This window comes from Netta rufina (genome assembly GCF_964035555.1).
Source record: "Netta rufina genome assembly, chromosome: 3".
NCBI classification, from domain to species: Eukaryota; Metazoa; Chordata; class Aves; order Anseriformes; family Anatidae; genus Netta; species Netta rufina.
In genome coordinates, this window is record NC_140125.1 from 39,190,620 (window position 1) to 39,203,610 (window position 12,991).

Below are 12,991 nucleotides of genomic sequence, written 5' to 3' on the forward strand. Positions count from 1 at the left end.
CAGTATGCAAAACTGCCAATAAAAGCCCGTATAAAATGTTATGCTTTTCTCACTCTCCTCTTCAGCCTGAAGAACATGCCTGCTCCCTCTCCAGGCCTGCCTGCCAAGCACAGGCAGGAGAACCTTTATCCTGATGGAAGACCCGTGGCCAAGGGAAGGAGCTTGTGCATGCTCACCTCTCTAAAACCACTCCAGGTTAGCCCTGTAATTTGGCAGTGTTCTCCTCCATTGCAGCTCTTAGTTCAGAGAAATGGAGACAAAACAATTGCCACTTGAAACACAGTCGAGCTCCCTGTGCGCAGAAAGCTCTAGATAGGTGTGACAGACAGATCCTCCTTTTTGTTCCTGTCACACCTTTGAGTTGCTTGCCTGTCCATGTCTTGAGGAAATCTGAAGGAATAAGGGGGTTTATCATCTCTCAGACATGTTCAGGGTGGTAAAACTCCCTGTGTCCCCCACCACTGCATCTCCCAAACTGCACGTTGATCTCATACGAGAGGAGGGCCCAATTCAAAGGTGACGCAAATAAGGGCTTAGGCCACGTGTCAGCATGTGGGTGTAACCAACATATTGAGGGATAAAATGGAGTGGTGCAGTAAAGAAAGCAAATAGCCACGGGAGCATGAGATAACCTAGCCCCTTGCATTTGAAAACCTCCTGCTTGAGCATTTTCGAGTGAGGCTTATCAAACGAGCTTCTTGCCAACACTGCTACAGCATTGTGTGAGGCATGGAAGTAGAAAGTCCCCACTTCAAGAAGTTTACAGTCTAAATAAATAAGATGCACAAAGGGGGAAAGGAAGGATATACTGCCATCCCAGCTTTCCAGACTAGGGAGCGAGGATTAATGACGGAGATCTGCTGCCCCAGACGAGCTGTGTTACCAATCCAAGAGCCACCCCATGCCCCAGCAAGACAGGGAGCCTGGCCAGGCAGCAGGACCTTCAGTGAGCATGGTGGAGGAAAGGCAAAGCAGAAGAAGCAGCAGAGATGTGAGCTGCTCACTGGAGTGGCTGTTCAGCAGCCAGATGCCATTTTAACAGCCAGCTCTGCAAAGCACGGCAAACCAGCTCAAGAGACAGAATCAAGAAAATGGTTTTGTTCAGCTTAGCCACACATTGTGCTGTGCTTTGGCCTTGGTCCCCCATTCCAGAAAGGCTTTGTCCGGGCCAGCCATGTGGTTAACAAACAAAAGTAGGGTTGGGGGGTTTGTTTTTCCTTAAGCTGGAAATAATGGGCATTTCGAAACACCAGCATTAAGTTTCCCTCAAGTTACCTGCACTTGCTTCTATTTTGCTTTCAGGTCAGCACATGCCTAAGTGAATAGCATAGTCCCTCTCGTGAATCACTTGGAAGGCAAATACAGCTTCACTGTTACGTAAAAGCCAGTAGCAGTGTTAAGACAATTTGAGCGTGGAAAGGATGTTCTCATAAAAATGTCCCTCTGATTAGTAATGGCAGTAACACATCCTTCAAATCAGGGAAAAAAAAAGCAAAAAACAAAACAAAACAAAACACAACACAACACAAAAACAAGAACTGAAGTTATTAAATGTGACTGATAACCTTACAGCTTTAGCACATAAACAGCCCACCCTCAGCTGAACCAAACCACCAGAAAGACTATCCATCAGTCCAATACATGTTCCTCCAAATCAACACTTGTACAAGTGTAGCAGTAACCTGCTGAAAACAATAAAAGGGGTCAAATCCCTCCAGATGTCTACACATTTCCTTGAAAATGTAAGCGATGCTGCTTTGTTAAGACCAGACATAGTCTTCTTGACTGGATAGGGTAGGAAGGCAGAGGCACTCCTCTGTAAGTGAAGGTCACCCATCTCACAGGCAAAAGTTGGCCAATTCCAACCCTCCATGTTCCCTAAAGTACAAGAGTCAGCTTAAAAGGACAATGGGACATGGATCAGACAGGTTACCATGGGGATACACTAGAAGTAAACCTCCAAACCTAGAGTTTGAGATTTCCTTTGCAACAAAGATTCCCTTTAAGGAGGGATGTGAAAAGTCAGGGTCAGCTAGAGCAAGCAGTGAGAGAAGTCTGACTGGTCCTTCAAAGAAAGATCTCCCTTCCTGGTGAAAGTTACATGCAGAGGCCGTTCCTAAAAGCTCACCCTCTGGGGAAGTGGGCAAATGCACCCTTGTCATGATAATCACTTGGCAAGCCGTCTACAGGAATTCCACCAATATCCTCCTTTGTCAGGTTATCAAATGCAAAAGAGGCACCATACTAGTCCTCTGTTAAAATCTTGGAGTGGAATATAGCTCTTGTTGGTCAATGAACTTGTATTCCAGAGAAATACCACTTAAAAAGTCATGGCACAATAAAGAAACCTGATGTGAGAATTTCTTTTCACACTTGTTTGTAAGCTTCTGGTATTCCACGTGTGTTCCCAGCAAAGTTCATACCAGCTTCAAAGTCAATACTTTCCATAATTACCTACATCTGATAATACTGTCATTGACATCACCTGAAAAGTGCCTTATTTTGTCATAACGGGATATGAAAATCTAACCAAGAACAACAACATGTAGTATCAGAAGACATTCTGGTATTTGCAACAAGTCTTGGATACAAAGTCCATGACAGTTAAAGTTTGGTACATTCATAGCAACATTTCCCATTTAAAAATGTAAAAATTCAGAGGTTTTTTCTCCCCCTTAGTGTTTGTTAATGTCACAAAGACCTTTGAAGTATTGTGACAACAAGTAGCCAGTAACACCAAGAATTTACTCACAGAGAGGGCAATACAATGGTGAATGGACATAGCTAAAGGACCAACAACTGCCTCTACAATGTTCTGAAAACAATGACTGAATGGGGCTGCTTTGTAGTTTATCATTCAAATGCAAGTGCGAAGACAACAGCGATACCCAGAGTTTAAGGACCATTTTATGGCATTAAAGACTTTAGATATGTTAAGGGCCGAAACAAAATACAAGGAATGTTCTTTAAGTATACTTCCACCACCTTTAAAAAAGGTCCTTCATAAGCACAAGACTTCATGCTTCCTTCAGTTTATTTTCTAACTAATATTTATCTTACATATTTTCGAGGAAAAACACTATACGGTTACTTTTGGACACTATGAGATGACTTGGAGCAAAATTCTCAGCTCCTAAAGGATTTTTCCAGTACTGTGATTTTAAGAAGTTAATAAAGACTCTGACACTGTAAATTAGCAAAAACTTTCCCTTTCAAGAAAAGGAGGGCAATAGGGCACATTTTTTAGATATCACTCAACTAAATCAGGTCATTGCATTAGCTTCTTAAAATGCAGTAATTCAGCAAGCCACCTTCTGTACATAAAATAGTACATATTAAGGGACTCAGAACCTGACTACCTAAAGAAAATGTATGTACTAGGCCAAAGGTGGATGTCACCTAGGATCTGTGTATTTCAAGATATTATTGTATCTGTTACTTAAAGCAACAGCTTTTGTGGGAAAGACAAACATTTCTATCTCTCACCATACGTAGGCAGGTTTTCAAAAACGCGACTCCAAAATTATCAGTCCTTTGAGAACAACCAAGTCAGAAATTTGGCAACATGCTTTTTTCATCTCTTCCGCATTTTGACTTTCTCATTCGTAATATCACAAGTTGCTGATGTGGGCTGAGGGTGTACCTTTCTGCTGTGTTTTCCACTACATTAACGTTTTTAAAAATCTGTTCCCATAACCAAAGCTAGAGAAGACCTTTGTCATCAACGAGTCACTCTTCCTGCCTAAACCAATCCAAAGACAAATAAATATTTTCATCAGACCCAGCAATGTGTTTGAGCAATTGCCATTTTAAAAAGACTGTGACTGTTTTTAGTCTGAGGCCTCAAGAGACAGGCTCCATCAGAAGTGCAAAAGGAATATTTAGTATTTTGGTTTATTGGACAAACTTAAAAAGAGTCTATGCCAAAGGAAGACCGGAGCTTGATTCAGGTCAAGCCACCAAAGCAGATTTATGCATGTGTATCATGGCTTTCAGTAAAAAAAGAACATCTGAAAAAACATAGAAATTAAGTCAAATTCTAGAAAGAAATCTGTTACTGTAAAGAGATTAAACATTATCTAAAGCCTCATTCAAACTAAATTTAAATTGTCTAGTTCTAGATGAGCAATAGAGTGCAACACAGGAATTCAGAAAGCTTATTAAAATACACTAAAACTTAAAAAACATTTAAGCACTCTCCTTTTTTTTTTTTTTTTTTGAGAATTTCTCAATCCCATCCCTTCAATTTTAATCTATTCTGAGCTCTCATTTCCTCCTTAGAAAATTATTTTCCAATTAAATATTTATTTTTACAGAAAACATTCATTTGAAAAAGCACTCCATTGCACCAAGTACGTGTATAGCTCTTCCAATGTTTAGTAACCCACTGTTAAAAACTTTGTAGCTTTTATTTTGCCTTCATTTGTCTAACTCTAACCAAGTGTATTTTGATATATTAGAATATGAGTAACAAATATTTACAATAGATTAAGTTCATGTTTCAGCCATTTGAAATAGTTTCTGAATGATCCTAGTAATCTTACTGCACATATATCTCCAGACTGCTTGCTATCAAGTGCCTTACGTTACACCCACATGATTCATCCATTATCAGAGTTGCTCAGTTTTATAAAAGAAAAAAAGACCTCTCCATACTCCTACTAATTTTAGCCCCTCGTTAAATAACACAGTTTCCTGAAACACAAAAAAAAAAAAAAAAAAAAAGATGGTGAGCTTGCTCAGACTCTAGTCTTCCAAAATGTTATTTGAAAAATTTTGTACAAATACTTGAACATACACAGTGACTTATACCCAAATGCAAAAGGATGCTGCACTGCTTGAAACTTCTGTCCTGTTGGGACTGCAAAAAAAAAAGGGAAAGAAAGAAATAGGGACATAGAAATTTTTGAAAAGAAAAAAAATTCAAAAGAAGTACTGAAGTGGCCAACAGTGAATAACACCAATAGTTACTTTTCTGTGGAAGCAGCAGCAGTAGGGCAGCCCACTGGAGTAGCTCAGTAGCAGTGAGACAACGGGAATGAGATGGGGTTCATCCTAAACCCTGAAATGGATACAGGACAGCAGCCAGATGAATGACAGCCACTCCAGCACCATCAGCCTCTGCGTGCCCACCGCCGTGATGCTATGGCTTTGTCTTCCAGGGACAGCCCCCATACCAAGACCAGCAAGACATCCAGGATGTTAGAGAGGCTGTGGGCACGTGCAAGTGGCAGGTCAGGAAGGTCTCATGGGGTGTGCTGGTCAACAGAGTAGCTCCCTCTAAGCAGGGAAGCGCTAGCGGTTACACCGGTGCAAAAGGGGCCAAAAAAGTATTTTTTGAGTTCCAAGAAACTTAAGGCAGGTTTTACACCAGCCCTGATCACTAAGAAATAGCACCCTCTTCCCATCACCTATTTCATAAATGCATCCTTTAAGTTAGAGATCTGATGTGCTGAAGCAGATGCTTGTGGGGAATCATCACTCCTAACTTCACCTTTGTTTTACCACATATGCAGCTATAAAATAAGCACTGCCTTCACAGAGCAAATGGTAGGTGACCTAATCTCTGCTACACCTAGCTGGAAAAAATAGCTGAGAAGACCTATTAGTCGCTGTGAGTTATCATAAGATCTTGGTGGGGCACTAACTCTTAAGCTTACTGACAATATAGCAAGAAAACAAACAAACACAAATATCCTAGACATAGGATAGACATAAACAGCCACAGCCGGGTTGTTCTCTCCTTGATGACTCTACTTTACAGCCCGTGTGCATTCTGGCAAGGTTTTTAACTCATGTGGGTCACTGGTGAGATTGAGGGGTGGGCCTCAAGAAGAAGCACAGACAAGACATATATTTAGAGATGCATTCCCTTCTCCTGTATCTTGTTGGAAACATAAATAAATTGTTGAGATATTTATGAAAAAGTCTGTTTAGTTCCACAGATGTGTTAAATACTTGAGATTAATATATATGTTTTAAATGTTTCTTTGCTTGAAAGCAGATCGCTATCTAATGCAAACATAGCAGGAGGAAGAAATATTTTTAACTTTGTATTAAGAATGAAAAAAAATGCTAAGGGCCCTCTATTATCCTGTTTTTGTCCCACTTGGAAGCAAAAATAAAAAATATGTATATTTTTTCCTTCTGCTCGGATAACTTATTCATAACTTCTGCACATAACATTCATAAATCTGCAATAAGCCAGTATTAATTGCACACCCACAGGCTAACATAAACCATTTGTAAAGTTTCTGAATTTTTCAGACAATCTTTTTGGAGGCAACACCCTAAACATTTCCCTAATCAAAGAAAACTGCTGATTCCACATATTCATGCACAGAGGAAGGGTCAAGACCAGGGCACCTCTTTGACTGAAGATCAGACATAAAAATTCAACTAAAGCAACTTTGCTTTTGCCTGGCAAAACATTTGATGAGTTTCTATAGAATAGAATATTTAATATTTGCTGTGTCATGTAATGCACTGGACAGAGAAGCATAATGGATACTTTATCCTACTGTAAACTCCTCATAATAGCAGTAAAGTAAATTAAATTACAAGTCTAACTGTTTTAAGAGCTAAATATGCACATTTAATCAAAATATATTATGATAGATTTTGTTTCAGCTAAATTTTCTAGAGCTAAATAAAGTCACAGAGGAAAAAAACAAAATCATAATTAGATTTGAGCTCAAGAAGTAAAAAGCGTAATTAAATGAGAGTTACTTTGGAACATTACTTATTTATCAGCCAATTGGCCTACTGTACTTCATTAAACTACTTTCTAAATGCACAGTAAAATAGTTTCCTATTTAACTTACTTCAGAAAGAGACCCCATGAAAAGTAGCCCTGCAAATCCAAGAAGGCAGTTATTTCTTATATAGGCAGTCAAACTTTTACCCTGAGTAGTTAACTATTATATTGCCTTTTAAGCAAATAGAACACAAGACTGAAAAATGAGGGGAGAAAAAATAAAATAAAATTACCAGCTTCACAATAACCATACTTGCAGTTTTGCCTAATTTAAGAGAAAGGTTCTGCCACTGTTCCAGCTGCTAAGAGTAAAAGTATTTATAACTACTAGGATATATATACATGGCACTATTGGTGTAATTAAGAGAATAGGATCATTGGATTTCACATATAGCTTTAGAGGAATAAAAGCTTTCCACATATCCAAATTATTTAATTCAACCTGTTCTTTGTTTATTTGCTTACTCTAATGCTTTTTTTTTTTTTTTTTTTGCATTTAAAACTAAAGCGTATGTATCATTGCCCAAGTAGAGTAACAGATTTCACTTAATATATCCCAGTACAGTATTTAACTCTTTGTATAGAAAATACTCTTCGTACAGCACATTTAACCAGTGCTTTTTTGGAAAAGCTACTCTGAAATTTGACACAATGTCAGAATGCCAACTGTTATTGTTTTTATTAAGGCCTCTTCTTCTTTGCAAACCAGTTTACTGCCCTTGTCCTGCTGCCAATGTTGGCTGTCTCACATGCACAAGACTGCCTCCCATGATAACAAATGATTTTAAAATTCAGAATCATCAAAAAAAACAACAACAGCAACAACAAAAAACACACTCATTTTTTTTCTACAAAGCTCTTGAAGATGTGAAAGTTGACTTTTAGAGAATGTGATTCTATACTTGGCTGCAGATAGGTAAATTTTGGCAAAGATTTAAGCAATGGAATCTTTCTATCCCCACCACATCTACCTGGAGCCTGAAAACAAAAATACCTAGTGTTTATGAATCCATCATAGTAGAATACATTATAGAAAAGCAGAGAGACCCATTTTTAATACTCTTGATGGAACTCTTAAATTAGCAACATAATTCCAAAACTTCTATCAGTGAAGTACCACCAATAAGCAAGGTATTCCCAATGAGTCAAACAGGATAAATGTGATACACAAAAAACATCTTAAGATGAAGTAAAAAAGAGATGACAACACAAGATGCTATATCGTATACAGCAGTCGTAGATAAACTTGTTCTTGGGACAAGCACTTTCCAGGAAAAGAACTGGCCCTTGTGGCATCAGCACAATGCACAAATCCTCAGGAGCCCAGATACCTTTGGGAGGATTGCACACACCAGGAAGCACTCACGTTGCACACCACTCTCACAGTGAAAGCCATTGAGCCCTCATTAAGCTCAAACACTTCAGCTCCATGGATGTGAAGCCACCGCAGCTGGGCAGCTCAAGTCAAGCTTTTTGAAGTAGGCCCGGGCACCCAAGTCAGAGCTCAGCCCAACCTCTGCTATGTGCCACTGCTGACAGAAGGGGATGTACCCATGTGCAGCCTATAATTCCTCACTCCTGTGCCCTTTGGCCACCCCATGGTAGAAAAGCCCTTTCTACATCTGTAGAAATACAGAAAGGGTGGTTAATGCAGAAAGCAGGAAGGACAAAATCAAATGTCATGCTCAAGACTTCTCAAAGTATTGGTGATGTCATTGCCAGTAACTTTTCTATAAAAACTTCTTCTCAAGCACTTGTAATTGTCACAGTAGGCCTACTGGAAGAATCTGCAGCTCAGGTGCCTACTACTCTTCACTTTACCTCCTTCCAGAGAGAATAATCTAAAAATCATTGAGTTTTGAATTAGACCAAGAGGAATATGCTGGTCCTTCAGACCTGGTAACTAGTCTCTGGACAGAAAATACACCAGCTGCAAATGTTTCCAGCTTCCCAAATTGTTCCACAACATAGACCAGTATTGTACAATGTCCATAGAGGCCATGTGGGTCAGAAGGTCCCATCCAGACACCGTAGCAGAAGTACAGTCACTCTGCAGTTAAACCGATGAGTATTGATTGAGTCGCCCCAGTCACTGAAAAAGACCTGTATGCTATGAAACATCTGCATTTTTGGTGCTGAAGTCCAAACTTCTTGTTAACATACCATAAATAGATTGCTCATCAGGAATTCAGGAGATGATATTTCCTTTTGGAAATTCCAATAAGAAAAATTGTTGGGCAGATGTTAATGCTGAAGCAATCAGAAGTGAATTAAATATATGGGCCATGCACGGAGAAATGTTGAGCGATAATAAAACTTGAAAAAATTTTGGATGAGGTCAAGTAATCTATGTAACAAATCTATGAGCAAAGTGTTCAAAGCACCATCATCTGAAGCACATAAAGTGAGCTTTACAGGAATATAAGGACAAAAATACAGTGGCAAGTGGGTGACCTAATCGTCATCACAACAGATAAGAGGCAATATAACTGACAATAGTGACACACCTTAAAATAGAAAGCATGCTGGGTGGCATAAAGCTCAGAGCGTACATTTCCTGAAATCTACAGTTTAACACCTTGGCATATTGAGACATTTACATATCCTGGCATCTGAATGCATCCATTAAGAGCAAGTGACTACCTGAGCTCTGGAGAGCGGTGCTGTCAGGCCCGTTTCCTCATCCTGAGGAGGAACAGCCAGGAGTGACTTCAGAATCACTCTCCTGAAGTAAAGGTAAGTGGAAATTCAGGCACAAAGTGTCTCATTGGAGGGGCTCAGCAAATAATAATGCCAAATATAAAAGAGTAACTGAAAGCAGTTAGTTATCTAGTGAATAACTGGGAGGAATCTCATTTGTTTACTCTCTGGATAAGAAGTTAAACAAATTTATATAACATTACAGCCTTTGGATCACAAAACTAGACACTTTTTTTTTTTTTTTTTTTTTTGAACTTTGGGGCCAAAACAGTACTTTGTAGTTATAAAGGAACCACTATTACAGAATCTCACTAAGCTGCAAAACTGGCTTATTTCTCATGCTACTAGAAAACAAACATAAACCCCACAAACAACACAGCTACAAAGCCCAAATGAAATTATGTATTCTATGCAGTGGTACCTGATTCACCCTGAGACTGCTTTCAAACTTCTCTCAAACATAAGCTGTTGTCTTTCCAGAACAGTCCCTTTAACAAACCATCCATTCCTAACAAAATAACAACTTCCCTCAAATAAAATTAACAAAAACACTGAATAATTGAAGAAAAAAAAAAGATATACTAGAAGGCTGTCCCCATGGGACCTATTTACAAATTGTTATTGTACTGCACATGATCATAAATACAGATTATTTTCCCCGCTTTTATTATTTTATCAAAATGAATTTTACCCTTTTATTACTCATCCATTTCTCAGTCTTTAATTACTGACATTGAAAGAAACATCAGACTTTGTTATTAAGACTATGCAGATGGTAACATTTTTGTTGACTAAAAACAATAATCACGTTAATCTCAACTCAGTACCTCCTACTAACTTTAAAAGAAAGAAATGACCATAAACGTGCTACGTTTGTTCCAGAGAAAGCAACTGCTCTTTTCCACTGACAGATAGAGCTTCAAACAAAAACCTGAGGATGCTCTTCAACTTAAATGACCGTTAAAAAAATCAAAGATTATCTTCCACAGAGCATCTGCTTAATAGTAAGAGAACTGCTCTTCCAAACATATGTTCCAGAGTTGCCTGCAAATCTGGTAAACCAGATTACCCCCACCACCTTTTCTCCCTGAAATTGATTTATAAACGCTATTAGCAAGTCAGGTTAGAGATCCCAGCTGTACATCTGGAGAGAAATCAAGCAAATAATAAAACAACTATTGAATTCAGGCAATAAATCTATTCTGTAATAGTACTGGAAAATTAAGAAAATATATACTCTTGCTTCAGTAGACTACGGAGTACTCCAGTAGCGAGGTACATGTTCGCACGGACAGGGAGGCGCTGAGCGTGCTATCTTCAATCATTCATGTGATACTCTCCCAGTTCTTTCACAAACATCAATTTACACAACAATCCCATGAGCCAGATAACAACTATTAGCCTACTTCTGTGAGAGACAGAAAACTGCCAGTGGGATGTCACAATATTACGTGAAATTGAGGACAGAGCCGTGATTAGCATTCGAACGCTCCAAGTTTCTAGTTCTGTGAAGTTTCTATGGCGTATCTTAAGAGTAGCTCTACAGGGCACTTCAGCGTGCTGTACTGAAAGATTACACTCATTCCCTTACTGTGTTTGAACATAAGAGGTTAAACCCGAAGAGATTAAGAATTTCTCATAAAATGAGGTGATAGGATAAATGCATGGAGCCATGTATTCCCTGTACATACACTATTTCATTCTTCTAGTTCCCATAAACTCCTACAACACGTTCTTAGGAGCGCATCTTACTGCACTATGATTGTTTACTCTCTCCAACAAAAGACCTCCACAAAAGAGGTAATGTACCCACGTTTTATACCCTGAGCACAAACCTGACGCCTGGAACAAAATACACTCGAAGTGTTTCTCTAACAGTGTTTGATAGACAGGGACTGGCTACATGGGAAACGTATGGGATGTACGATGATAGCTCCCCTACTCCGTGGTCACAGGGTGACTCAATAAAAAAGCAGCTATTCTACAAACCAAAGCCAGTGTTTACTGCATCATCAACTGGAAAGTACACATGACAAACAACAAGATAAAATTCTTACTCGGTAAATCACATCTTTTATGAACACAATCTCCAGTCAGAAAAGAAGAGCAACCTGAGCCAGCAACAGGGGCAGCCCTGTGCCTGCCGGTTGTACAGAGCAGCCCGAATAAACACCCTGTTGTGAGACTTCGCGGACCTTTATTCCCCTGCTTATTCCTCACCAATATCAGCGCCCTCGCTCATCCCCACGCCGTGTTTACTTTCCTAACTCTCCACCTGCACCTCCTACGGCAGGGATCGCGGCTGGAGCTCGATGTCCAGCCTCCGGGGCCGGCAGAGGGGATTCTCCGGCAGGACTCCGGTCCTCCGAGCCGCTTTTGCTCCCTTCGGGAAACCCGCTCCGGCACAAGGCATCGCCTGCCTCCCCGCTCCTCAGCCCGCACCGCACACCGGGAAAAGCGGCCGGCAGCCGGGGGGACCTCCCCGGGCACCCCGGGGGCTGCAGCCAGGAGGAGCCGGCATTTATTAGAGATTTATTCCCGTGCCCACGGTCCCCCCGCAGCCAGGCCTTCGCAGCCCCCCGGCACGCCGGGCTCGGGATGCTTCCCTCGAAACACTTCGTCCTCCGCTACGAAACTCAGCGGCAGCCCGGGAGGGGGGTCAGCCTGCCTTCAGCCCCTCCGGGTGCACCTGCCCGGGGATGGGGACGGGGACGGGACCGGGGACGGGACCGGGGACATCGCTCCGGGTGGCGGCCGGCCCCGGGGAGGTGGCAGCGGGACGGGCACCGCCGCTCCCCCTGCAGAGGAGCCCGGAGGAGCCGAGCGCCTCTCCGCCGGCCCCCAGCCCCTTTTCCAGCCCCGGGGACCCCCCCTCCCGCCGCCCCTCACCTTTTCTTCTCCTTGTCAGCTGTCATCGCGGCGGTGGCGGCCGGCTCCTGCGCCGCCTCTCGGGCCGGGGCGGGCTCAGCACCTGCCCGCGGGGCTCGGCACGGCTCGGCTCGGAGCACCGGCTCGCCCCCGAGGCGGGCGTACAGTCTCAGGACACTGCCGAGGATTGTACGGCCCGCCCGGGGGATGGGGGGGGGGGGAGGGAGAAAGCAACGACGGCGGCGGACAGCAGCGGCCGGGTGGCGGTGTCGGGGCTGCGCGGCTCGGCGCCGCCCGCAGAAAGTTCTCACTTTAAACCTTGGGCCGCCGCCGGCCGCGGGGGCAGGGGCAGGGCCGGCCCCTCCGGCACGGCCCCGGCCCGGCACGGCTCGGCCCCGCCCGCCCATGGGGCCGGCAGGGCGCTGCCGACGAGCCCCGGTCTCCCCGCCCCCGGCCCTGGGGTCAGCGGGACCCCCTCCACCCCGTCCGCCCCTCCTCCGGTCCCGGGACACCCCCTCACACACCGGTCCCGGGACCCCCCTCCCCAAAACTCTTTTACTTTCCGGCTCTTGCAGCTCGCCTTATTTCCCTGCCCATAATAAGGCGGGCTGAGCCCCGTAATTCCCAGCGCCTCCCGGCCGGCCGGGGGACGCCGCCGCCGCACCT

General features: G+C 42.6%; 1 protein-coding gene across 1 annotated transcript in view; it reads right to left on the reverse strand.

The window, feature by feature from the left end:
* EPAS1 (endothelial PAS domain protein 1) overlaps positions 1–12,673 on the reverse strand; it is a 79,681-nt gene extending 67,008 nt beyond the window's left edge. Inside the window, exon 1 of the mRNA XM_084283686.1 lies at positions 12,347–12,673. Coding sequence (XP_084139812.1) covers positions 12,347–12,372 — 26 coding nt within the window. The 5' untranslated portion in view covers positions 12,373–12,673. The remainder of the gene's footprint in view (positions 1–12,346) is intronic.
* Between the last annotated feature and the right edge of the window lie 318 nt (positions 12,674–12,991).